This window comes from Filobasidium floriforme (assembly GCF_021052385.1).
Source record: "Filobasidium floriforme strain CBS 6241 chromosome Unknown HD553scaffold_3, whole genome shotgun sequence".
Classification (NCBI taxonomy): Eukaryota; Fungi; Basidiomycota; class Tremellomycetes; order Filobasidiales; family Filobasidiaceae; genus Filobasidium; species Filobasidium floriforme.
In genome coordinates, this window is record NW_025763624.1 from 988,494 (window position 1) to 1,012,233 (window position 23,740).

The 23,740-nt window shown below is 53.6% G+C and overlaps 6 protein-coding genes across 6 annotated transcripts; 1 reads left to right on the top strand and 5 right to left on the bottom strand.

Annotated features, from left to right (window-relative positions):
• Positions 1 to 42: 42 nt before the first annotated feature.
• HD553DRAFT_267752 (uncharacterized protein) lies at positions 43 to 4,055 on the bottom strand (the record flags this gene model as incomplete). The annotated part of the gene is made up of 14 exons (XM_046177542.1): positions 43 to 860; positions 930 to 967; positions 1,035 to 1,187; positions 1,247 to 1,442; positions 1,499 to 1,701; positions 1,762 to 1,914; positions 1,972 to 2,053; positions 2,125 to 2,215; positions 2,289 to 2,424; positions 2,502 to 2,522; positions 2,584 to 2,848; positions 3,199 to 3,389; positions 3,455 to 3,531; positions 3,867 to 4,055. 14 exons carry the CDS (start codon positions 4,053 to 4,055, stop codon positions 43 to 45), a joined length of 2,613 nt encoding a protein of 870 aa, XP_046039333.1.
• Positions 4,056 to 5,156: 1,101 nt separating this feature from the next.
• Positions 5,157 to 6,922, bottom strand: HD553DRAFT_305681 (uncharacterized protein). Its single transcript, XM_046179180.1, has 4 exons — positions 6,307 to 6,922; positions 6,032 to 6,240; positions 5,457 to 5,954; positions 5,157 to 5,376 (listed from the first exon to the last, which is right to left on the bottom strand). Exons 1-4 carry the CDS (start codon positions 6,845 to 6,847, stop codon positions 5,236 to 5,238), a joined length of 1,389 nt encoding a protein of 462 aa, XP_046039334.1. The 5' UTR covers positions 6,848 to 6,922; the 3' UTR covers positions 5,157 to 5,235.
• A 432-nt stretch (positions 6,923 to 7,354) lies between these two features.
• HD553DRAFT_339509 (uncharacterized protein) lies at positions 7,355 to 9,505 on the bottom strand (the record flags this gene model as incomplete). Its single annotated transcript, XM_046182449.1, has 3 exons — positions 7,355 to 8,344; positions 8,469 to 8,683; positions 8,788 to 9,505. The coding sequence occupies 3 exons, from the start codon at positions 9,503 to 9,505 to the stop codon at positions 7,355 to 7,357; spliced, it is 1,923 nt and encodes a 640-aa protein (XP_046039335.1).
• Positions 9,506 to 13,405: 3,900 nt separating this feature from the next.
• Positions 13,406 to 15,750, top strand: HD553DRAFT_292546 (WD40-repeat-containing domain protein). The gene is made up of 8 exons (XM_046178409.1): positions 13,406 to 13,724; positions 13,802 to 14,081; positions 14,145 to 14,445; positions 14,519 to 14,711; positions 14,774 to 15,162; positions 15,231 to 15,333; positions 15,405 to 15,526; positions 15,588 to 15,750. The coding sequence occupies exons 1-8, from the start codon at positions 13,497 to 13,499 to the stop codon at positions 15,598 to 15,600; spliced, it is 1,629 nt and encodes a 542-aa protein (XP_046039336.1). The 5' UTR covers positions 13,406 to 13,496; the 3' UTR covers positions 15,601 to 15,750.
• On the bottom strand, positions 15,751 to 20,427 carry HD553DRAFT_305686 (uncharacterized protein). Its single transcript, XM_046179181.1, has 9 exons — positions 19,523 to 20,427; positions 18,069 to 19,454; positions 17,779 to 18,006; positions 17,515 to 17,717; positions 17,168 to 17,440; positions 16,886 to 17,110; positions 16,721 to 16,822; positions 16,133 to 16,652; positions 15,751 to 16,071 (listed from the first exon to the last, which is right to left on the bottom strand). The coding sequence occupies exons 1-9, from the start codon at positions 20,094 to 20,096 to the stop codon at positions 15,839 to 15,841; spliced, it is 3,744 nt and encodes a 1,247-aa protein (XP_046039337.1). The 5' UTR covers positions 20,097 to 20,427; the 3' UTR covers positions 15,751 to 15,838.
• A 355-nt stretch (positions 20,428 to 20,782) lies between these two features.
• HD553DRAFT_339513 (PhoD-like phosphatase-domain-containing protein) lies at positions 20,783 to 23,589 on the bottom strand (the record flags this gene model as incomplete). The annotated part of the gene is made up of 14 exons (XM_046182450.1): positions 20,783 to 20,825; positions 20,902 to 21,002; positions 21,061 to 21,104; positions 21,174 to 21,515; positions 21,578 to 21,671; positions 21,733 to 21,895; positions 21,963 to 22,058; positions 22,135 to 22,261; positions 22,323 to 22,356; positions 22,420 to 22,458; positions 22,535 to 22,642; positions 22,711 to 23,016; positions 23,088 to 23,221; positions 23,289 to 23,589. 14 exons carry the CDS (start codon positions 23,587 to 23,589, stop codon positions 20,783 to 20,785), a joined length of 1,932 nt encoding a protein of 643 aa, XP_046039338.1.
• Between the last annotated feature and the right edge of the window lie 151 nt (positions 23,590 to 23,740).

Sequence of the window (23,740 nt, forward strand, 5' to 3'; positions counted from 1 at the left end):
TCAATCGCTAGCTCGTCATGAAGCGAGCATATGCAGGCAAACTCACTTTGAATCGGCACCTTCTTCGACCTGTCCGAATTGAGCGAGGGCAAACGGGTTGAAATTGCCTGGCGTATTCTGGTTCATGGCCAGATTTCCCCCAATATCGTTCCACCACGAATCCAGATTGGGCATCACGTTCGAGTCCATGTTGAAATCGCCCGAAATCCCTTGTTGATCATGACTGTAGCTCTGATCATGGATAGTTTGCGATAATCCTTGCAAAGCCAAATTGGAGCTCTGATACGGTGATTGTTGGATCTGCGACCGTGCCGGGGAAACGTTCTGTGATTGCTGGAGGAAACCATTGTGGGCGTTGCCCCCTTCCCTATCACCAAACATTGATGTCGAAGCCTGTCCGGTGTAACCGCGAGGAGGAGGCGGTCTTAAAGGACCGGGTACACTAGAGGTTGAGACGTCCGAACCAGCTCTGTTGACTACGCCTCCAGGCGAGAAAGGCGCATGTACGTCAAGAGTAGCCATTCCTGGTGCGACGAATGACCAAGCGGGGTCGTCGCCGGCATGCTGTTGGCGGAACGTTGCAACTTCGTTTGACTGTCTCGAAGCGGAAGTGTCTCGTCTTTCCAGCAGAGCCGGTCGTTGTTCTCCCGAGAGTATATGATATGGGGGTATCGGAGCAGAGTTGTTGAGAGCGCCCTCGCTATTGTTGGGATCGTTCGCTCTTTGCGTCAAAAACTCTACGATGGCGAGCTCGTCCTTAACGATCGGTTCAGACACTCTGCCAAGCTCATCTGGAGCCAGACCCGCCACGACATCCAGTAAACGGCGCAACTCTTCTGCCCTGGCCGAGTTGGGTTCCACTGAGATGAGGCAAAGAGCGTTGACATTTAGCGTATAGACAGATGCAGCTTAATGGGAAATCATCTTACTCTTGATAGCCACACCAAGCACGATGTACGAGTTGAGTCTGGAGGCAGCACAGCAGTTTGGTCACCTTCCTGCCGAGAGTCTAATGCGACAGCAAAAGCACTTACACCCGATACCCTCCGCTGTTCACTTTGGTATCTTCTGGCTTTTCGAACATAAAGGCACGCCTACCCAGCAGATCTGCTTTGGCCGATTCGATTGCCGCCTCACGGGAATATCGATATTGGTTGTTGACATCTCGTTTGCGCAACAGGTAAGGCCTACAAAAGTTGCCATTAGTAGCGGCTAGGATATCCTGGCGACGGAGACCGGCACTCACCGATGCAGAGTAATCCTCGCAAAGAGGAATTCACAAGCTAGTAGATGCCGCTGAACAAAGATGTATCGATACTTTTGATCCAAGGACGTGTCGGGATGGAACAAAGCAAAGAAGGGAGGCAACTTGCTCTGCCAATCGAGCAGCTCCTGATCCAGCTTGAGCACCATGGAATAATCTGGTGGCTTGATGGCAAAAGCTAGATCCAAGAGCTAAGTTCAGGTCGTTCGACACAAGACCACTAGAATCACTTACTGTGATCTGAGATACGGCCCATGATTTGTGCGAGCCTATGCCGGAGTATAACTTGGGTGTACTCCGTAGGCTTGATCAGAGAATGTCCTCGGGGATCAAAGTCGGGAGACTCCAACTCTTCGTCGTCAAGATTCGCAGGCTCCTTGGTATCGGTATGGGCATCCGAGATGGACGTTGGGCGTCCAACCAAAAGAGCGTTCGTTCTGATAATACCGAAGAGATCAGACGGCTTCACAAGCCGAGCGGTGCCTATCTCCACTCACCGGTCCAAGTGATAAACCATGGCCCAAGCACGCCTGCGAAGTTCCACTTCGCGTTTGTCCATCAAATTGAGTACCGAGCCATCTCGATATAGACCAAGCTGGAAAGCCGACGTTAACGGTGTCGAGCCTTCCGCTGCTCGACGCGTCAAGAACCTGTAAAACACAGGCGCATGAGCTGGCATTGCAGCGGGACAAGACTGTCTTGCTCACATGAACCGGGCGGACAACAGGCTAGCGTAGACTATGTCCAGATTGTCTCTCTGCAGCGCTTTGGCGCAAGTCAAGGCAGAACCTGTAGGAATTAACAGGTATTATCAGACCTCGTCACAATCCGACAGCCTGCCTTATGACGATAGGGCTCACGGGAACTTCCGTAGAATCGTCGACTCCACGACTTTTGTCCCAATGGTCCTCCCACCATCTCCACGGGTGCAGATAGTGTCGCAATAGCAAGCTGATATAACAGAAGGGTCCAACACGTCAGCCTTCGTACTCGAAGGCCTGAGCAAGCGAGAGCGGTCACTCACGGTAATATACATCAACGGCAGCCATTTCAGGGTGTCCGCGTCGATATGCGGGTTGCTGGGATTCTGTCGAATTGATTCGAAAAACATGGTATATCGACGCATGAAGAGCGGCCGGTTCATCTTGTATCGTGTCCAACTGATAAGATGAGCACAAGGGCGGAAAGAGCAATGTTCAGGCACGATTAATGTGCGTCCTCCCGGCTGGTTACATACTCGATCTCCCGGAAGTACAGCCTGAATACGTAGAGCGTGAGCGTCAGCGTGTACCCCCGAAGAAAGACTCCAATTGACTCACTCTACAAGGATGTCACTCAGAGCTTTGTCTGGGAGATCCATCAACAAACCGATGAGCACCCCCTTGGTGATTCCCGACTCGCTTAAAGTCTGCAGGATATCATTCAGCTCTGGCGAGGCAGGCTCTAGAGTGATTCGAATCCTCCCCAGGCCGGGAACCACCACAGAGCCAGATCCTGAATGAGGCGATGGATGATCCGTCGGTGAGGGATGCGAGTGCAGAGCAGAGAAGTAAAGCGGTACTGGCGGGGTGTGCTGGGTATCACCTGAACCTGGACCCTGTTGACGACGAGTAACGTGGTCAGATCAGCTACGAATCAAAACGTTGCGGAGCACCTCGTCCTTACCTGATAAGTGGGATACCCGATACTCGACAACCCAGAACCTTTTGGGTGAAAGACCTCTTCCCCTCCATTGTTCTGCATGATCCCCTCCATGCCTGTACCAAGCGTAGCCCGCACGTCAAAGCCAGACCCATGAACGCCCTGACCCGCCTGCTGCCTATGCTGATGGTCGAGTTGCAGCGCCGCGTGACTGGTCGAACCTCCCAAGTCGGCCGATGCGGAGGATCCTCGACGGACGAGATGGTGGCCTCTGATCCTGTTCCGACCTGAACCGGCAATGCCTGGCGGCGCCGGTGCGATCGGCCGGGGGCTCGAGACGGTACGCGGTACTTGACGCGAAGACGACGCTTGGGTATGGGAATCCTGAGTTTCCTCGGGAGGTGCGGGTGTGGGTAGGCGTGTTATCAGGGTCGCGAGAATATCCTCAATGCGTGTGAGTCTTGCTTTGATGTCGGAATCGTAGCTGATGAGAACGATAGAAGGTCAGTACGCGGGAGTAAGATGAAACGTCGGTTCCAAATCGCTCACATCGTGGGATCCTCTACACCGTTTATAAAAGGTCGACACAGATTCGGAACCTTTCGTGCGATGCATTGGCCGCAAGGCTGAACATGGCGAAGCAGGTGGAATCCATCGGTCAGAAAAGATCGCGGCTGGCGCAGACATCGATGCAAGCATACCTCATTCCGGTCACACTGAGAGGTTTGGGTAATAGAACGGATAGTCAAGTTGGTCAGATGATAGGGGCAAGACAATGCAAGCTCGTGCCGAGAAACAAACCTTTTGTTTGCGTCTGCGAGGTCGAGGTCAAGCAAAGGCTTGGTCTTGAGATCCGAACAACATTGATCAGAAGAGCGATGTAACGAGCAAGTACTCACCGGTGACACTGAGGAAAAGAGGTCGCAGAACCGGTTAGCGGATTGCGTCATGTCTTAAAAACAGCTCGACGCGCTCCAATTCGACTCACTTCAACACAGCTAAAGTGGACCCTGTTCCGCTTGTTCTTCTTGTTACCGCTCTGACTACCTTCTGCCTCGCTAGGCTCTTTGGAATCGTCCCTCCTGGACTGAAGACGCCTATAGGCTTCGCTGAGCTTGTGACCCGTCACGGACCCGCGACCGTTGCCCATCTCGTCATCCTCCCCCTCGTCCTCCCCCAACTCGTCATCGGTCGGTGTGAAATCCCTCGTCGACCTCTCTTTTGGAAGAGGAGGAGCCTCGCTAGCATCCTTGGTCTTTCGCTTCTTGATCGCCTTTTGCTTGGGCGGTTGGAGCGGTGTCGTCGCGCTCGTAGTCGGGTTGGATGTGAAACCGAATTGAGAGGATCCTCCTAGAGGATGGGCAAAGCCCTGCTGCGCGGACGCATCGGACGCTTTACGTTTCTTGACGCCAGACCCTGGTGGATCCATCCTGTTGCCTTGCTCTGACATTGCAAGGGGTCAAGACCGAGCGGCCATGCAGGTCCGTCAAGACGATTGAGTGGAGATGAGCGCGACCTGAAGATACGTGACCGAACCTCGGATCCGGCCGAGCGACGGGTGGGCTATCGACCGACAATGACACGATATGCGTCTAGGGAAAGTGCGACCCGATATGTACGAAGATGCAGAAGATGAGGTGTAATGGCGATTGTGAAGATTGAGAACGGTCCCCCCTCTCCTCGAACCTACTCATCCTACCGTCGCTAAGAGCTTGGGGGCCTGGGAGCAGAACCAGCAGCTCACCATTTGCTTCCGGGGGGGTAACCCTTGCCCCCTCTCTCGTCCGCGGGCGCGTGGCCCAATCTGAGGTTGAGCATTTCGGCGACTTTGAGGAGCGAAGGGACACATCGACACATCATTACAACCATCATAACATGCATGTCGCCTTGCACCTCAGTCAAGTCCTCCTGTTATTGTGAGTCGTCAAGATCTCCTCGCTTTTGCTCCATCTATGCCATCTTAAAACCTGCACCAAAGATGAGAAGACGCCGGGGCCATATGACGGTTGTCCTCTGCATTGCACCTCGCTTGTCTTTCTCGGACGAGAGGGGTGCATGGGGGGGTCGAATCAGGCAGAAGACATTACCGGAAACATTGCTATAAACAACCATTGACTTGGAGAGCTCCCATCTTTGGTCTACGTAGATCCTTGCGTGACCTCGTGGGGTGACGGTCGGTCGAAGATGCGGCTCTCTCGGTTATGGAACCCTCTGATCCCCAGACCCATCTCGATTATGCAACATCGAAATACCGCATTACTGGTAGCATAGGCTGATGTCGACGTTCATTTCTTAGTATGAGATACAGCTAGACGATCTATTCTATACATCTAATGGTCGTCCTCATCTTCTCCTGGACATCCTCCAGGTCCTTCCATTTCCTCCACGCTTGCGTATTTGGAGCCGCACCAGAAGCAGTACAAGTGCTCCGTCCGTAACATGTCGAGCAGGAAAGACAAGTGAATCGAAGGCTATAAAGCATCCAGCAGACGGGAACAAGTCAGCTCGGGGGACGGGAGGGAATCTGAACGGGCGTTTCCTCGGAACCCACCTCCATGCCCAAGACTCTCTGAACGCCTTCAACATGAACGGTCCAATCGATCGGCGCCATATCCACAGTATCTGCATCCAGCGTGTCCTCTACCTCGATCGGCTCCTCGACTTTCCCTGTCTTTGTCCCAAAGGCTCCGTCGAAAGCTTGATCTCCATTGCCTTCTTCCAGATCGCCGTCCGGTTCGATCACCTCGAGCGCGTCCATCTGCATCATCGCCTTCAATCTCGCCGCTTGAGACATGTTGTCCTCCTTGCTCATGTCACGAATCATCGGGATTCCCCCTAGATCTTGCGACCCGCTAGCCCCTCCTTCGGAACGTCGACCGTAAGTATCGTCCACCCCGATGCGACCTCCCGGTCCGGCACCGAGTTTACGAGCTAGGTGATCACGGCGTTCCATGATGAGGACGTCACATTGCATGGGAAAGACGAGCCGCAAGAGAGGGATCGGGATCGTCTGTGCAGGAGCAGTAGGAATGACATGTAGAGGATGGAACTGTGAAGTTGTTCGAAACGACACGACACTATCAGCTGTGGAGCCTCGTGATGACTTTAGTGCGAGGACCGACCTACCTTGACTCCGTTCGCCTCGTCCAGTTCGACCATGATCTTTCTCGCAGCCCACTCTCTGCCCTCGATCTTTCTCGCTTCGTTGACTCCAGACTGGCGTTTACGAAAGTCTTCGGTGGTGGATTCCAGTTGAGCTAGTTTCTCGGGATGAAGTTCGCCTGGAGCGAGAACGGGGGAAGGAGAGCGTTTGCGAGCTCCGAGACCGGATTTGCCTGAACGAGGGAGGAACATCTTGAGCGATGCAATATGACGATATACAGTAGATACTAGGAACCTACCTGCCCACATGGAGACCCTCAGCGGTTCCACCCTCTGCTTCGTAAAGCTGGGAGCTTCTGTATCGTCCGACTCTGTCGACCTCCTGCGCTTGCGAGCCATTCCGATCCCAGCCCGAGCGGACGGCTCTCCCCCTGCATCCTCGTCGGCCTGAACTTCGGGAGGTTCGCTCTCATCTCCTCCTTTACGAGGATCAGTGGGCTCGTTCGCACCCTCCCCCTTCTTGCCGAGTCCTTCTCCGACCTTCCATCCCATCTTCATCATCATGCTCATGGCCTTGTTACTAGCTGCCGGCCCCGCCGAGCCTTCTCCTGCTTTGGCCGAATCCGCCCCATCTTCAACCCCAGCAAACAAGCTCGTCCCGAGCCCCTTTCTCCGCTTCTCCTCTTCTCTCAGCTTCAAGCTCTTGGGTTGCGATTCGAGGTGTTTCTTCTGGGCAGCCCGTCTTCGATCTAGGTAGGTCTGTTGCGTCGTCTTGGTCGGAGCGCTTTCCACCAAGAACTTGTCCGACATAAAGTCATCCTCTGACTCCGAGCCGCTCATGGTAGCGAGAGTTCCAGTTCAGACTTGAAGTAACAGACTGGACGGAGCGTGTAATCTACCTAAGTTGGTTATAGATTTATAGATTATCGGTAGCTATCTCTATGAGTAATTATGAGTAGCGTTACTGCCCTCAACTTCTTGTCAAGGGCGCTCCGCCTGGTCCGGAAGCATATTCAAGGAAGCATTTCATCGAGATTAGAAATCATCGATTGAAGATATGAATACGAGTAGCCTCATGGGCTGCAGAGATCGAGACCATCTGTCGAAGCAAGTGATAATGTATATTTCTAACACAACGATGATATCTAACTAGCTAACGATACACAAAGGCTACATAAGCACATTTGATCGAGGAACCGTCATCGATCCCCCTCCCTCGCAAACTCTCGAACCCAAAACGACGACGAAAAGGCCAGACCCTTTTGCCCAAGAACCCAAGCCCTCTTGATTCGTACACCGTTTAATGGATACAGTAGATGTTGGCGGAGAGATGAGACGATTCGTAATCTAGACGACGCCGCAGACCTGAGTCGTTTGCGACTTGCTGATGGAGACTCTTCGCTTTTTTCCGGTCTGAGCGGCGTGCGCCAGTTCGGAGTTGTTCTGAACAAAGGCAGCCATGTCGAGTTCTTGACCCTCGGCTTCGAGAGGGGAGCCTCGCTTTCGAGGGTTCCACCGAGGACGAGGTTGATCGACGAAACTTTCGGGTGAGGACGTGATTTGAACGGAAAACTGCTCTTCTCCGTTGACCATGACGTGAATCTCTCCGTCCTTTTCGGTCGGCAAGCTTGAAGGGCTAATGCCGGATGTATCGCTCGAGCCATCCAGGGATAGTCCGGGCATCCTAGTCGACAAGTGCGACATGGCCAAGTTCTCGACTGAACGAGTTCGACCGGTATGTCGACCTCGCGACGGCCATTGCCCAGGCGAGACAAAAGCAAAGGAACCGGCCGTAGATGAGAAGGCGGAACCAGCGGGAGGTACGCCCAGACGAGGAGCACAGTCCATGGTAGAAATGGTGGATGCAGCGAGGTGCGACGGGGACGAGTCGGTACTGGAGCACTGGGTGGCAACTTCGGCCGGGCTGGCGGTAACGGATTGTTCCTCGGGAAGACGCTTGCAGGGAATGGGGACTTGCTGACCGACAGCAGTGAACCAAGTAGTCTCGTCCTGTTGCTTGCTGGTCTCCGAGGACGAATCCTGATCTTCGCGTCCAACCCACAACTTCCAATCGAGCAGGCAGGCGAGTGCGAGTTCGCCCTTGCCGATCTCGGTAACATCGAGGCCAGAAACCTTGGCCCATGCCCGGTTGGAGTAGACGCGGTCGTGAAGGAACTTGTGGGCGACAATGAGTGCCGACAAGAATGCTCTTCGAGGACACAAGAGCGGCGACGAGGCAGGTAGACGTTTCAAGTCGGGTTCAGAGGATTCCGATTCGCCCGAACTAGACGCCGAAGACGAAGTTTCAGGAGCGACTGAAAGGATGTTGCGGACTCGCTGCACGAGCAAAGACGGACGACAGGCGCGGAAGCAAACGTATAAGTCACACTGCTATCGTGACGGAAGCTCTCGCCCTAACGGTTGAACGTCCGGGACGGAGCAATGAAGGCGAAGAACGTACCAAGAGGTACCACTCTGCACATCGCAAAGTCGCACAAGAACTCTTGCTCCTCCTCAAGATCTCCCTGATGAACGCTCGGAGCGGGACGAGCCCGTTGTGAGCGGCATCCGTGAGACCTTCGCCCATCGACTCGGACTCGGAATCCGAGCCCGAACGAGGCGAATCAAACTCGCAGGCCGAAGGCCATGTCGAGCAGATGAGGTCGTGCACAGTGTCTTCGTGAAGGAAAAATCAACGAAGAATGTGCGAGCGCGGTCAGCAACAACGTTCTTGACGACCTGCTGTTTCGCTCGCTTTTCGGCGAGGCTGTGCTACTCACCGACCATCTTTTCGGCAAGAGCCTTCTTTTGCTCCTGACTCTGTTGCTTGGTCTGGTTCTGTTCGACCGTCCTCTCCTGCTTGATAGTCTCCTGTCTGACAGCATCGACGCGCTCGTCCTCCCTGCCCGCAAGCTTGTTGACAGCCCTCGAAAACGTGTTCAAGGGAACATCCTGCTGCACATCCCTGGTATGTTCTTCCTCCCCTGCGACCCGGGCTCGAGTGCTTTGCTCGCAAGTCGAGAATTCCGAATCTCTCTGCTGCAGCAGAGGAGCGATGGGAATGTTCCCCACCGCAGTCTCCTCCTCTACATTCCCGCTCGCAGCCTCGCCGACCTCCCGCCTCCAGCTTCGGATATAAGACCTCGCCGGCCTGGAGCCCGTCAGCGACGCGTTCGAGCCGACAGGGCCCTTGTGACCGAGAACTGAACGGAGAGCCGTCCCGTCTTGTCCCTGTCCGGTCGATTGCTTGGATCGCCCCTGGGCAAATTGCTTGTACTGAGCGGCCTGTTGCGATGATGATAATGATAATGATGATGATTGATGATAATGCAAGGGGGTCTGGCTGTGGAGCCTCTCGAGACGGTGTGGATGTTTCAGGTGGGTTTGGGGGATAGAGGTGGGGTTGATGATTTGGTGAGGGGTAGGGTAGGGGTACGAAGACCCGGGGAGGAATGAAGAGAGGGAGGCGGGAGGCAAGGGGGTGTTGGGTTGATCCATCGTCTCGAGTGTTGATTATTGGAACTCGATGATGGTCGAGATCGTGAAATATGAGGGGTTAGGGGTATGGAGTTTTCTTTCTTGTTGTTGTCCGATAGCGAATACCTGGAAGACCGTGTCTTTCCTTCCGTTCCTCTTGTGGTGATGGATTTGTGATCTTTGAAATCTACGTTTTTGGTTTCGAGGCTGACTTCGATGAAGTAGGCTCGATAATACGAAGAGTGTGGGATTCAAATGTGACGCAGAGGGTGATGGGTAGGAAAGGTTGTTTTGTTCTTCTTCCGAAAACAGATGCGTATGTGTGGGGTACGATTTTCGTACGATGATATTCCTCGTCGAGCCTGCTTATTGACGTTTGGCAACGGCAACGGACTCGACGAAGATGATGGTGGCGGTGGCGTTGACAATAACATTTCCGTTGTTTCTCATGTTGATAGTCTGGGTGAGAATGGTAGGGAACATCATGGTGGCGGTGGCGAAAGGTGTCTATATGTCGTAGATCGTTCTTGTTTTCCTAAATGAGCCGGTGGCGGCGGTAGATGTGCGAAACCCGGGCAGGACAAGTGGTCGCGGAATGAACCTCTTGTTCGCTTGTCCGTAACAAATGTGGCGTCGTCAAGCCTAGAGGTTCGAAGACTCGAGGATTCTCCTCTTTTTTTCCGGTAGACGCGATGGGATAACTCAATGGAGATGGAACCACATTGTGTCGTCCTGTCGTCCTGAGGTTATTACGAGAGGTGAGGTGGAGAAGACGAAAGTCGTGAAACTCTCAAGGATGCAACTACTCTCGAGTGGAGAGCGCGCGAGGCGAAACGAAGGCCGTGAACGTATGCGGGAAGGTTCGTGCTTGTGGGAAGCGATTACGCAGTGCTAATCGAGAGCTCTGAACGTGCTCTTCCGTTTCCTCTTCCGCTTCCTTCTGTTGAAGGTGAACCGCCTGGATGCCAGCTTTTAAGAGTTGGGAGGTGTACGAGGTCTAGCTAGTATGTGTGGCGTGCAGTTTCTCTCGTGTATGTCGGAGAAAGCTGGACGATCCGTCGTCAAGGTGCGTGTGTCGTCAAGCGAGCTTGTTGGGGTTAGTGGTGTTTGAAGAGAAGAGGTTTCAATGAGAATAGGGTGGCGAGCGATGTGTGGGGGGTGTCGAGCTGAAATAAGAATGGACGTTGTCTGTTGAAAAAGGAAGGTCGCCACCCAGCACACGCAAGGACTCTCGCAAGGTGGTTGTGTGAGCAAGTGGCAAGTGACCGAAGCAGGCTTGACTCGCACTCGCGTGCCCCAGGCAGAATCTCCCAAAGGGGAAGGCGAGGGGCGCCCGAGGAAGGGGAGCGTTGATCGGATGCAAAAGTAGGCCGCCTTGCGAGTCAGAGCCAACTTACACAATTCCCGGTTCCCCTCTCCACACCGCGGATATTCGATATGACGTGTTGTTGCGTGCGCGTGGTCGTGTGTGGTCGTCGCATCAAAACGACCAAAGGAAGGAAATAAACGTCGAGTTTCAGCTGCATCAGACGGTGATCCGGCTTCGGTCTTCAGATCTTCAGATAGATCTCTGCATCTTCGAACCCCAATATTCGCTGTTTTGATCGAGCTCGATTCATTGCAGCGTTTTGGGGATTGATAGTCGAGTGTACGCACTGACGACGGTATCATTCACCGAGCGATCTTACCGCAGACCACCATCCGCGCTTACCAACATATGATCCCCTGACGAACCCTCCTTTGGCCCAAAGGGATCTACGGGTTTGGCCTGTTCGATCGGACACTACGATGATGATCTCTCAAAATATGACCATCCTTTGACACTATTATCAGGCTCACCTCTGCCTCGTGTACAAAAAGAAAGCGAGCCGCATGCCCGAGGGGTTTCAGAACGATAATTTCAATGCTTCTTCCGATCGTCTTGTGCTGTACCGAGTGCACGAGTGGTTACATGCAAGCGCTTTCTTATTGTCCTCTACATGTCACTTATATGAAGTTGACCCGTCCGGCGGACTCTTGTGATGTGGATCTGCCCCCCTCGACGATATCGTGCTTCCCTGACTATATTGCGTCAGGTTGCACGACGTTTCACCGCAAGAACCAGTACCACGGATGGTCATGACGTCTCACTCCTGTGTTCTCCGAGACTACGAACTAGTGATATCACAGCAACCAACAGCATCAGGGTTCTATCAAGGTGTGTTCTGGATACACTTTCGTATCTCGGTTCGAGGACGTCGCTGATCATAGAATCTCATTGCGCAGGCGCTCAAATTCTGGACCCGATCCCCATTTGCCACCTTCAACCACGCACAACTCTCCCGCCCCAGATCGACCCTCGCCTCCACTCACTACTACTCTACTGCACCCTCGAGCCCGCTCAATCAGATCCGGCTTCATCCATGATCGACGCACTAGATGCTCTGATCGGCGCATCGGTCGTCGGGCCGACTTTCGAATTTCAATCTGAAGTTGACGCCGCACCGAAGGCTTGTTTCATGTTTCGCGATCTAAGCATGCGGGCGGTGGAAGGACTGTATCGGCTGAGATTCACTCTTTTTGAGACGATCGAGTGAGTCTGAGAAACACATAATTTGGTTATACTCTGCTGATGTCGAGGCGACATTGGTTTTGGATTCAGGAATCGGACGTTCGAGTGCGGAGCGGTGAATTCTGCTGTATTTCGATATTACGAGAATGGAACTTTCCCAGGGTCGACCGGTAAGTCTCGCTAGACAGCGCGAAGTATAGACGAAGATGACCTGATGATATGCGACTCGACTTTTCTCTTTCCCCGTAGATCCCATCACATCGTCACATGCGCTTGATCGCCAAACGATCAAACCTCGCGTCAATCGCGCGCCGATGATCCGAAAACGGTATCAGCCTCAACGCTCGACCATGAACGGGGCAGGATTACCTGAACATCCAGGATTGGCATCCGCAATCTATCGACCCGAACCCAGGAGCCAGGTCCGGATGTCTCGCGGTGGTAGCGGTGCAGGATCGGACAGGACCGGCGGTACGCGGGAAAGACGATTGAGGGCGTCGAGAAGTCACAGCGCGGCAGGCCAGATCGGATCGAGGAAGGGAATATCGTCTTCTTTGCCCAGCCTTTCAGATCGGTTCGCTCGGCAGGACGGCGAGAGTACGCCGCCGCATCATCGACAACCGGCTTTACATATCTCGTCGCCTTTCGTTCAATACAGCCTCGATGCCTCCCGACAAGCGGTTCAACAGGCGCATCGTCCCGAACCATCTACCTCCGGTAGTTCTTCGAGCAGGCTGTCAAAAAAGCAGAGCGCTCCGGCAAGACTGGACGCCAACGCTCGAGCCACCTCTCGACCTCCAGCGCATCCGGGCCATCAAGTCGGGGCCGGTCGGCGCGAGCGTCGCAGCAGTCGAGAACGCGGTCCCATCCTTCCAGCGCTTATCCGCCGCCAACTATCAAGGCAGTCGAGTCCAGCGTCCGTGAGCATGATATCCGGAGCCGGTTCTCCTGGGTCTCGTACGCTTCCACCGATCTCCGCCCTTGACCCTTTTTACGTCGAGCGACCGATACCACACACCCGCAGCGGTCTTACGGATCCGACGAGCTGGACCTCGTCGACAAGTCAATCGGGCTCGAACGCGATGGAGGAAGATCAACCTTATAATGACCATACCATACCGTTCATCACACACACACAGGATGATAATGGCAGAGGAAAGATGGGGATCAGTAATTTGCTTTCGTGATACTTGTAACTGAATGTGCGCACACACACACAAATAGAGAAGCCTCTTCCGGTGACATTCGCTTCCGTAAGCATCCGAGATTACGTTACCTCGGCGGCGGTACCAAATTATCTCGAGAGCGTCGATGCGACTTGCAACTTTTGAGATTTCACTACTGTCGAGAGAGCGATTCCTGTCGAATCTGCTCGACCTTTTCATCGCATCGAACCAGAGAGTTGGATCTTGTACATATTCCTGATACCATCACAGCTTTGACCTCGCTAGACCGGCCGACATGTCCACCCAACTCCCGCCTCCCAAACGTCAAAAGCTGCACAACGTGCCGCACGAACGAGACATCAAGCCTTCAAGACCTGTCGAAGAGGCGGAACGGTTCGTTCCCAATATCGTCGTCCAATTCAAGAACTCGGAAGATGGTACTCCTCTTGGTCCGGCGATCAACTTGCCTGCCAACACCGGTCGAGATGCGCTGCAGATGCTGGTCAACAAGCTCAAGGGCGAGGTGAGCTGAACAGGTCGTTGCTGTATCGAACGTTGATGGACTGACCGCTTTTATGCTCTGTTTGTCATAAACGACAGAATGAAGAACCCCTGCCTTATGCCTTCCACATCCAATCTCGAAACGCCCCTCCTCCGCCTCCGGCCGATCTCCTCGCTCGTGCTCCTGCAGCAGCTCCGCTCCCGTCGTCTCGTCTGCAAATCAATGGCAACATCCTGGACGATGTGTTAGAGGCCAAAGGACCTGGAAGCAAGAAGTTAGACCATGGGTTCTCGCCTGAAGATGTTTTTGAAGTGATGTGCGAGCCCCAGGCGGTCTTCAGGGTTCGAAGTGTCGGTCGGTGTAGCGCTACTCTGAGCGGTAAGTCCGCAAGCGGGAAGTTTCGGTACCTAGCACGATCCTGATCACCTTTAACGCTCTCAGGTCACGCCCAACCCATTTTGTGTTGTTCATTATCGCCTACCGGGAGATATGCCGTGACGGGATCTGGAGATGCGACCGCACGACTCTGGGATATGGAGATCGAGCTGCCAAAACACACCTTGGTCGGGCACAAGGGTTGGGTGTTGTGCACCGAGTGGGAAGGTAGAGAAAGGGTCGTCTCGACCGGTGGACACGATGGACATGTCAGGTTCTGGGATCCGCTCACTGGGAACGCGATTGGGGATGCGAGGAAAGGACACACAAAGTGGATCACCAGTTTGTCGTGGGAGCCGATTCATAGGTCAGTCTGAGCTGCTTTCTATCTCGCAAAGCATAACTTTAACGCCGAGCTGATACTTGATCGTGTGATATAGCAACGCAACACAGCCTCGTTGCGCATCCTCTTCCAAGGATGGTACAGTCAAGGTCTGGTCTCCCGCTCAGTCCTTTGCCGAATTTACTCTAGCCGGACACAATGCAAGCGTCAACGTAGTGAGATGGGGCGGTGAAGGGTTGATCTACACTGGAAGCAGTGATCGAACGATCAAGATCTGGAGCGCCAAAGATGTGAGTCTAGATTGAAGTCCTTACCTGAATCGGCGCCCTTACTGATACTTTGCGTTTTCCAGGGGAAACTGATTCGAACGCTGAACGAACACGCACATTGGGTAAATACGCTCGCCTTGAGCACGGATTTCATCCTCCGAACGGGTCCCTTCGACCACCACGGAAAGAAACCAAAAGACGACGAAGAGGCGAAGGCTCTCGCGCTCGCTCGATACAAAAAGCATACCATCAATACCCCTGAGACTGTCATCTCTGGTTCCGACGACCACACGCTATTCTTGTGGTCCCCTCAACACGTCAATGATGCCGGAAATAGCATCAAGAAGCCTGTCGCCCGTTTGACTGGTCATCAGAAACAGGTCAACCACGTGGCCTTCAGCCCAGACGGTCGACTGGTCGCCAGCGCAGGGTTTGATAATGCGGTCAAGCTATGGGATGGTAAAACCGGAAAGTAGGTCGAGACCAGGGCAACCTTCGCATGCCCAGAAACAGGTGTTAACGTGCTTGCTGGCTGTATAGGTTCGTAGCGTCCTTGCGTGGTCATGTCGCTGCGGTGTATCGTCTGGCATGGTCGGCAGACTCGCGGATATTGATCAGTGCAAGCAAAGATACTACCCTCAAGGTGAGCGGTCATTGGAGCGCGGTGTCGATTCTTCCGGCATGTTCTGAAGCCGTACCTTTCTCAATTTACAGCTGTGGGACCTGAAAACTGGAAAAATCCGAATCGATCTGCCTGGGCATACCGACGAAGTCTACTGTGTCGACTTTGTTGCTGACAAGGTCGTCAGCGGAGGGCGAGACAAGACGGTGAAGATGTGAGTCGAGGCAGTGTTTATCTGTCTAGAGGAATATTGCTGACGATGCGGCTTCTCAAAGATGGAAAAACTAGATGAGAGATTTTCTTTATGTGGCTCATGTGGTATTGTCGTGCGATCTGTTGTATGGCTTCGTCATTTCGTATTCATAGTTGTCGTCAACTTCGTAAATGGTCCAGCATTGGGACCACTGCAATGTACTATTATTATACAAAGTCACAGTGACACCCTGTTTCAAGACGCACGGTATTAACCTCGTTTGGGGACTATCTGAGCAAGATAGAAGCGGGTATGTAATGCAGAAAGCCGGGACTATCGAACGCCACCAGAGGTGTGCAAACTCGATGTACGAATCGGCTGAGCGAGTTTGGCGGAAGCTTCGTTCTCTCTGCGGGCATCTTGACGCTCCCGCGCGGCATCATAGATGTATTGAGTCGGTCGTTTCTGCTCCCAGTATTGCCGGACGCTGTCCTCCATACTCCCCTCGGTGGAGCGTTTGTCTGGCGCATCATCACTCTTGAAGATGTCATCAGGGTCAAAGTCGGCTGGGCAACGACAATTATCAGCAATTGAAACAGGATGCGATACAATGGATGGAGAACTTACGATCGGCGCGCACGACAGCTCGACGTTTACCTAGAGCTTTGGCACTCGGCTTAGCTGGCGGTCGATCCTCATCGTCGTCCGGCTTGCGATCGAAATCGTTGGCGAGTGTGAGGGGCGACCGGCCCGTTCCGTTGTTTGCGGCTAGACCGTGAGCCTGGGAGGATCGCAGGCTGTTGTCGCTAGGATATTGATTCTTTCTCATCGACTCGACTATCGGACGCGGTCCCTGTACCTTTCCGGCGATCCGCGTGGGCGAACTAGACCGGCCCTCGCCTGGGAAGCGTGGTGCGGAAAAGTCGTTTGACAGTTCTGGTGTGGGACTTCGACCGGTACCCGAGCCGTCTGCGTAAGGTCGGAGTCGGTCGTTGTGATCGTCATGCGATACGGATGACGTGTAGTTTACCGCTGGTTCGGAGTCTCTCCGCGGCTCAGACGGAGATGGTGAACGTGAGTGTGAAGAGCTCGCTGTTCCACCCATTTGCGGCACCCCTAGCGAGTTCTCGGGCCAGTTACCAAACGACTGATGGGTCGATTCCGTTCATAGGTAAGCAACCAAGCGACTTTGCCGTGAGATTGGCGAGGACTCACGTTGCGGTTCATCCTGGTCTCGGTCTTGCTCTTTTCCTGAACATATCGCATTTCTCGATCGGCACGGAAGTCCCTTTCGATTTCTTCATGCAGCTTGAGTGCCTGAGTGATGGAAAAACAGCGTCAACCAGGGTTCCTTTAAGCGAGCAACCCTTCAACACGCACCTGAGATAGCTCATCACTGGCTGCTAACACTTCCAGGAAGACGCGCTCAGGGAAGGATGGTCCGTCATCTGACATGTTCAGGTTATCCATCTGGGCTTCGAAGCCCGCATCGTGTCCTGCTGAGTTGAGACCTCGATTTTCTCGCGCCTTCTCCGCTTGGGCATTTGCCCAACCCATCTGGGATACCATCGACTCCTGGTCACGCACGCAGGTCGCATAGAATTCCTGTATATACAAGTTAGATCTGCAACCGATCCACCGAGAACGATCACATGTCCTTACCTTGATGATCGGATCAGAGTCCAGTTTACTCGGCTTCACATGAGCCAGAGCGGACTGAAGGACCCGAGCATGTTCCTTGCATGTCAAGGCTTCACGCATCAGCTTGGTCAGGTCTTCCTGCTCGTTGGGGATTCCGGCCAAGAATGACGGCTGGCTGCGGGCTGTCAATGGCTGTTGCTGTTCTAGACTCCGATCGTTATGCGCGTTGGGCGATTGACGGAGAAGTCGATCTGTCGGCGTGTAAACTGGATTGCTGGGTGCCAATGGATAACCCTATGAAGTGGCGAGAAGTGTTAGTTGACAAAGCCTACTTCACGAACATTCTGCGGGCGTGGCACGAGAATTACCTCCTCCGGCTCCTCTGCTATTTTAATCTTGTTCCAAAGCTCGCGTAAACCTTCCGAGCCCTTGACGTGACCGAAGTGGAAATTGAGGTGTGCTACCGTATCGCGTAGTCGGTCGTAACCGTCTTGTCGCAGTATCTGCTTGTCTTTTTCCGGCAGAAGCAGCGGCTCTATAGCTTGCAGGAATCGCTTGGAAGTAGCTTGACCTGCATAATAGCAATCATGTCAGCTTTCTAGCCAGCTACGCCGTTCAACCTGAAGACTCACCTCGGAGATCGCTTCTCTCAGAACTGTTTGTGCAGCATAAGAGCCAAATCTTCATGGCCATGATCCTCTCCTCTTCCAAGCCACCATTCTCACTGGTCCCATACTTGATGGCTTTCCGGATAGCGCGAGCCGCCTCCTTGCCGACGTCCTCGTTGGATTGAGCGATGCGATCGGAGAGTTCCAAGATCAGCGGGTACTCTTGCGCCTGAGCTCGATCGCACAGATCGTCTGTGTGCAAACGAAACGTCAGCATTCGCTCGGAAGGTGCAAGCATTTAAGAATAGACTCACTTATAGACCATGTCACGCTACCATATTCGCCTCGCTTCTTTTGCTCCTCCTTCTCCGCTTTAGCAGCTTCCTTTTCCGCTCGCTCACGGTCCTTCTTCTCGGCTTTAAGGAACTCCTTGGTCCGCTCCTGAGATTCACGAATGGCCTTTTCACGCTCCTTCCTGCTGACTTCATGCGCGACGAATTGAGGAGCATGATACACGGCTGTTGATTGCTGTGGTGGTGGAATTGGGCTAGCCACACGTGTAGCTGGCATTGAAGATGGTGGATAGCCAGGCATGGGCGAAGCCCTACCTTGATTCAGGCCGACGTGTGTCCAATCTCCAGACTCTTGGGTCGAAACGTTGAGCGGCGGAACACCATCGTCTTGGGGATATCGGTTTAACTCGGCTTCTGCATCGCTCTTCCTGATCTTGCGACCGAATTTGCTCTTGTCCTTGTCGTCATGATGGTCCTTTCCTTTGCCACCCAGACCAAAGAAACCCTTCTTTCGCTTGCCTTCGTCGACTTCTGCTTCATGCTCGTCCTTGTGGGGCGTTCGACTGAACATTGCTCTCAACCCTCCCTTACCCTCGTGTGATGCGTCCATCGATGGTCTACCGCTTCGTTCTCCTTCTGACCAGATCGCGTTTCGAGCAGATTCGCCAGACCGTCTCGGTGCGAGACCATGACCGTCGGACGGTACGGCCAGGCTTTGCGGCGCTGTATAGTGCCCAGCCGAAGATTCCGACTCGCGGGAATTATGTTGCTGATATTGGTACAGTTGTGGTTGCCCGAGACCGCTCGATGCTAGCCGGGGGTCCCCTGCGACGTGATCATTTGGCAGTCCTGGCGATCCCATCGGACCGCGAGGTCCAGCCTGTCGAGGTTGCAAAAAGGCACCGCCATAAGGTGAAGCTCTGCCACTAGCATTGCTACCGCCTCGTTCACGTCCTGGCACTATTCGCTCATCAAGTCGACCGCTGGCGTTGCTCATTCCCCTCTCCCTTCCGTACGCGGCTCTCTCTTCGAACGTGCCAGATGCATGGCTCTTGGACAGTAAGAGTTCCGCATCGTCTCCACTGAAAGCGTCCATGCCAGGGCTGCTTTTCCCGGATACATCGCTGGTCAGTCGCGAGAGTGCGACTGGCCTGCCTAGATGATTTGGGTCGTCTCGCTCGGGATCGAGATCTCTCGACGGCCTTTCACGATGATGATTGTGTGGGTGGGCTTGCGGCGCGTATGGTGGAATATACGGATGACCATATTGCTGAGATGCCGGTGGTTGATCGCCCACATAGCTGGAATACGGTTCTGATTGATACTGGCTGACAACCGGAATGGGTGGAGCAGATCGTATTCCTGCATGCAAATGCGGATTATGCTCGAGTGGGCCCGGGTGTAGCTCTGCGAGTAACATAGAAAGTCGATGCGTTAGTTAGAGCGAAAGTCATCAAGCGCTCACTCGGACTGACCTGTCTGAGAGTTACGTGAACTTATCGGCTCAAAGGTTCCCACAGGCCTTGCAAAGTCTGGCTGCTCCGATCCTCTTCGAGGCCGATTCTTTCGCTCAGCTTCCCTCTCTCGATCCTTTTCCTTTTCCTTGTCCTTCTCTTTATCTTTCCTAGCGAATCCAAACATCCCTCTCCCTTCGCTTCCCTTCATGCTGACCCTCCGACTGATCTTGGTCTCGCTCGGCGGCGGTCCCTTTCCGATCGTATCGTGCTCGCGAGCAATGTCCATCGATACCAGGTCTCCGTGCGATCGAGCTCGATCCCCCTGCCCATTACCAGATACTCCCAAAGGCGCAGAAGCGGGTGCTAGTGGAAAAGGAGTAACGCTGTCCTTTGCATTATTACCGAGGTTCAGGAAACGAGCTGGTTTCGGAGGGAGCAACGGAGCTGAGCCTGGTGCGCTGGCAAGAGGTTCGCTTGATCGAGCAGGTGGAGGAGCCGGAGCTGGGGCGAAAGATTCGTACGATCCTGCCGGTGGATCCAAGGGGAACGGGGTCGGGTCCGTCGGCCCTTTGGGCTTGAAGAATCGCTTCATCTGAGTAGATCGACCGGGTATAGATTCGTAGCTGTTGCACGGTTGTCCTAAGCGTTTACCGGTTCAAATATGATATGACCGAATCCATTCGTAGCGATTCTAGGACCCTCTAGAGTTTATGCTTCGTGTCAAGTTGCGCTGATGAGATTCAAAAGTCCTTCTTCAGGCGTTGTCTCCACCCCTTTGACCGCGGCAATGACCTGCTTTGCTATACACGGCGAGAGCTGATCTTTTGCGCCAGCTTTGCCACGACGGTTGCTGTGCCGAGCAATTTCTACGTAGTAGATGTATGTCAAGAATATACACCCTACAATGGACAAGCTTGAGATTGTATGGGTGCTGTGACGTCTGGACATACCGACCGGGCACCTATGGACCCTTGGCAGCAATTGTCGAGCTGTGCTGTGTGTGCCCGCCCCGGCTCGCTCGTCAACAATTGATTACCTACGCGATTACGCAATGACACGTCATATCGGCAGCAGCAGCAGTCAACGGCGACACGAAGCGGTGACCGACGGGCTAGAACGTCGTTCAACCTGTGTCTATCGCGCCATCGGATTGATCTCCCATCGGGGTCTAAAGTTCAAACATTCATATCTCCAAGCAAGCATGCGGTCCTTGGCAAATTGGCAACCTTCCAACGAAACAGACTTTGTCGCTTCTATGTATAATTGAGCTAGCTCGTATCAGTTGCCAGGCTTGACCGCACCGGCTTGCACCTGAATAGGCCTACGGGTCGGCGCAAGAATAGTTTCAGTATCCAGTCACATCCTGTGCAGAGAGATACTATGCAGTATGGACTGACCTCTGAACCATGTTGACTCCGTCGGGAACAACAAAAGAAGCGATCTGTGACCTGTTTTGAGTACGCGTTTCTTGATTGCCTTCATATGCGTAGTATTTGGTCTGTGTGGGGTATTCGGTCATTAGCATCGCCCATATGTAGTTTCGTCGATCTACTGACGGTGATGTTGGTGTACGAGACCTCGACATTCATGTAACCTCGATCTGAACAGGTAGCGCGACAGAAAATGTGAGTCAGATCAAGATTACGGGGACCCACGCGCGTCTACTCACAGAAGCCCTCGGAATACAGCAGAGATCCACTGTTCTGCACCAACTGTTTAGCAGCTCGCTCAGTGGCATTCGCCGAGTTCTTCCAGGTAGCTCCCCATCCGTTCGAGCTGACGGCAGTACCTCCGAACTCGACGATCCGGCCCCTCTTGTACCCGGGGGACGCGTCGAGCGCATGCGCAAGGGTATCCGAAACGTTCGTCGATCCGGCGAGAACGTTTCCGCGCTCGATTTCGTGCAACCATGAACTGTGCGTATCACCAGTCACGATCACCAAGTTTCGCCATTCGTCATCATAAGCTCGGTTCAAGATTCGCTGGCGCTGACCCTGATACCCGTCCCAAGCTTTTGCGAAGGGTTCATATAAGCGGGCATAAAGAAGTAAGCGCGGTCCAGCCCTAACGTACCATCGTAATTGACATCGAACACTCCTGGTGCGGTCGGGTTGGTGCTAGTGGCGGTATGGTTGATAGAACCAAAGATGACTTGGTTCATCAACAGCTACGATAAAAGAGATGGTAAGCGATGACTATTTGATGACTTTTCCGATCATGGAACGCACCCTCCACTTGGTACCCTTATCGTGACTCTTCTTGATCGTATCCAACATCCACGATTCCTGAACCGGCCCCGTGATGGATCGGCTAGAGTTGAGTTCTACGGCCAGAGATGCAACATAGTCCTTGTTGGGGACGGTCGGCGACAAGTCGGTAATGTCTCGATCGCTACATAAGTGCCGAGGTGGACAGTCAGCACGATAGTTCAAACGTCAGTGTATGATGCTGGACGCACTATTTCCTCGTGTCAAGTGCGATGATGTCGAGCAGATCGCCAAAGGCAAAGTCCCTCCAGATCCTGCCTTCGTCGCTCAAATCGACTTGGCGGATACTGTGCGTGCCCATACACAAAATCAGCCTCGTTTCGTGCTCAAGCGCGGCTTGCGTGCAAAGTTGCAGACACTCACGGCATCCATTCGTGATAAGCTCGCTTGGCATTGGCGGCCCTCTCGTCGAAACAGATACCGGTCTGGTTGCCGTACGAACACCCAGCAGGATACGAGTTGTTCGAATTTTGCGAACCGGCCTTCCAGTCTGTACGTGCGGGAAGGGGCTGAATATGGTCCTGGACTTTGCGATAACATGCATAACTAACCGTTATTAGCGGTCTCGTGGTCATCCCAGACAGCCTGTTACAGAAGGATAGGTTCAACAGGGTTTAGGCTTAGTGAAGCTATCAGAACCAGACTCACGATCCAGGGCAAGTTCTGGTGACTGGCCGACAAGTCGGGCTAGAAAGGAACATCAGGTTAAATGATCCGACACGGTGTTTTGCGAGGCATCCATGTCATCCGTCCCGCGACTTACATCAGTCCTGTATTGCTGGTAGCGTACACGGTAGTCGTCGAGGGAAGCCAGTTCGGTCTCCCTAAAGTTGGTCCGGTTGATCGCGTCTCCTCCGGTCCCGTATTCGTACTGGCAAGGCCATCCACACCGGATCAGCGATGAAATTCGTGCTCTACAAGCACATCGTTAATACTCACGATATAGTCACCGAGTGCGATGACATATTCGGAATCCCCGTTTGTTACCGGTCCACTGTAAGAGTTGAAGAACCCATTCGGCCAATTGGCGCACGAATACACTGCAAACTTCTGGGTAGGAATGTCGGTGGCGAATTTCCCCGGGGCGGTCCTCGTCTTGCCAACAGGCGAGACTTGATCGGGCTTCGCGCAGTTGGCGAACTGGTACGAGTAAGGGGTCAAGGCGGTCAAACCGGTAGCTTCGACCTTGACGGTGAAGTCGACATCGTATGATGTAAACGCGTGACCGCTGGCGACGACGGAGCCCTGTAAGGTATATTCGAGTCCGTGTCAATGAGGCTACTTCTTTCTTGCACCTGGTCGCAAGCCAAACTTACAGTCCCATCTTGGCCGGTGTAAACTTTGTAGGTCACACAGACCGGAATATCGACCGGAGCCTCGGCCGTCGGTTCCGCTCGGGTCCAGAGGAGGACGGAGTAGTCGTAGGGGTCTCCACTGGCAACCGAGTGTGCTGCAGAGGACAAAGGATGAATACTCAGGTTCAAAATCGTCCAAACAGCGAGGCATATCCAGCTCACTAAAGTTGACATCGCCAGCATAGATCCTATCCGAATTACTCCAATCCGTCGCGCCCAACCCGTACCCGCTCAACGTGTACGTCCCGACGTCTCCCTCAGGAGCGGGTTGAGAGAGCTGTCGTTTTCTCAAGAGCTCGCTGATTTGGTCATGACGCTTCGCAATCGCGTGGGTGTCGAGAGCGAGGCCGTCGTGGTTGGTGTAGGGCGAACGGTAGACGAGGTTGTTGGCGTCGAGGTGGTTGCCTGCCAATGCCAACGGTAGCAAGGCCGAGGCCAGCATGAAGAGATGACCGATCGTCATGGAAAATGAAAGCGTCGTCAATGAGTCGGAACAGGATGGTGATAAAGGTCAAAGACCTGTCGAATGGTCGAGTGATGAACCGACCTTTCTCATCGGCGTTCTGTTCATCTCAAGTCCCTTTGCATATATACTCCGTCTGCCTCTTCCGCTT

Excerpts from the sequence above, each read along its gene's own strand:
- HD553DRAFT_305681 (XM_046179180.1), bottom strand. The coding sequence starts at position 6,847 with ATGAGCGGCTCGGAGTCAGAGGATGACTTTATGTCGGACAAGTTCTTG. Across the intron at positions 6,241-6,306 it reads GAGGGTCTCCATGTGGGCAG|GCAAATCCGGTCTCGGAGCT; the intron begins GTAGGTTCCTAG and ends TCCCTCGTTCAG. Across the intron at positions 5,377-5,456 it reads AGAGAGTCTTGGGCATGGAG|CCTTCGATTCACTTGTCTTT; the intron begins GTGGGTTCCGAG and ends GATGCTTTATAG.
- HD553DRAFT_292546 (XM_046178409.1), top strand. The coding sequence starts at position 13,497 with ATGTCCACCCAACTCCCGCCTCCCAAACGTCAAAAGCTGCACAACGTG. Across the intron at positions 14,082-14,144 it reads GTGTAGCGCTACTCTGAGCG|GTCACGCCCAACCCATTTTG; the intron begins GTAAGTCCGCAA and ends TAACGCTCTCAG. Across the intron at positions 14,446-14,518 it reads TCGTGGGAGCCGATTCATAG|CAACGCAACACAGCCTCGTT; the intron begins GTCAGTCTGAGC and ends CGTGTGATATAG.
- HD553DRAFT_305686 (XM_046179181.1), bottom strand. The coding sequence starts at position 20,096 with ATGAAGCGATTCTTCAAGCCCAAAGGGCCGACGGACCCGACCCCGTTC. Across the intron at positions 16,823-16,885 it reads CCAGTGATGAGCTATCTCAG|GCACTCAAGCTGCATGAAGA; the intron begins GTGCGTGTTGAA and ends TCCATCACTCAG. Across the intron at positions 16,072-16,132 it reads AGCTGTCGTGCGCGCCGATC|CCGACTTTGACCCTGATGAC; the intron begins GTAAGTTCTCCA and ends GTCGTTGCCCAG.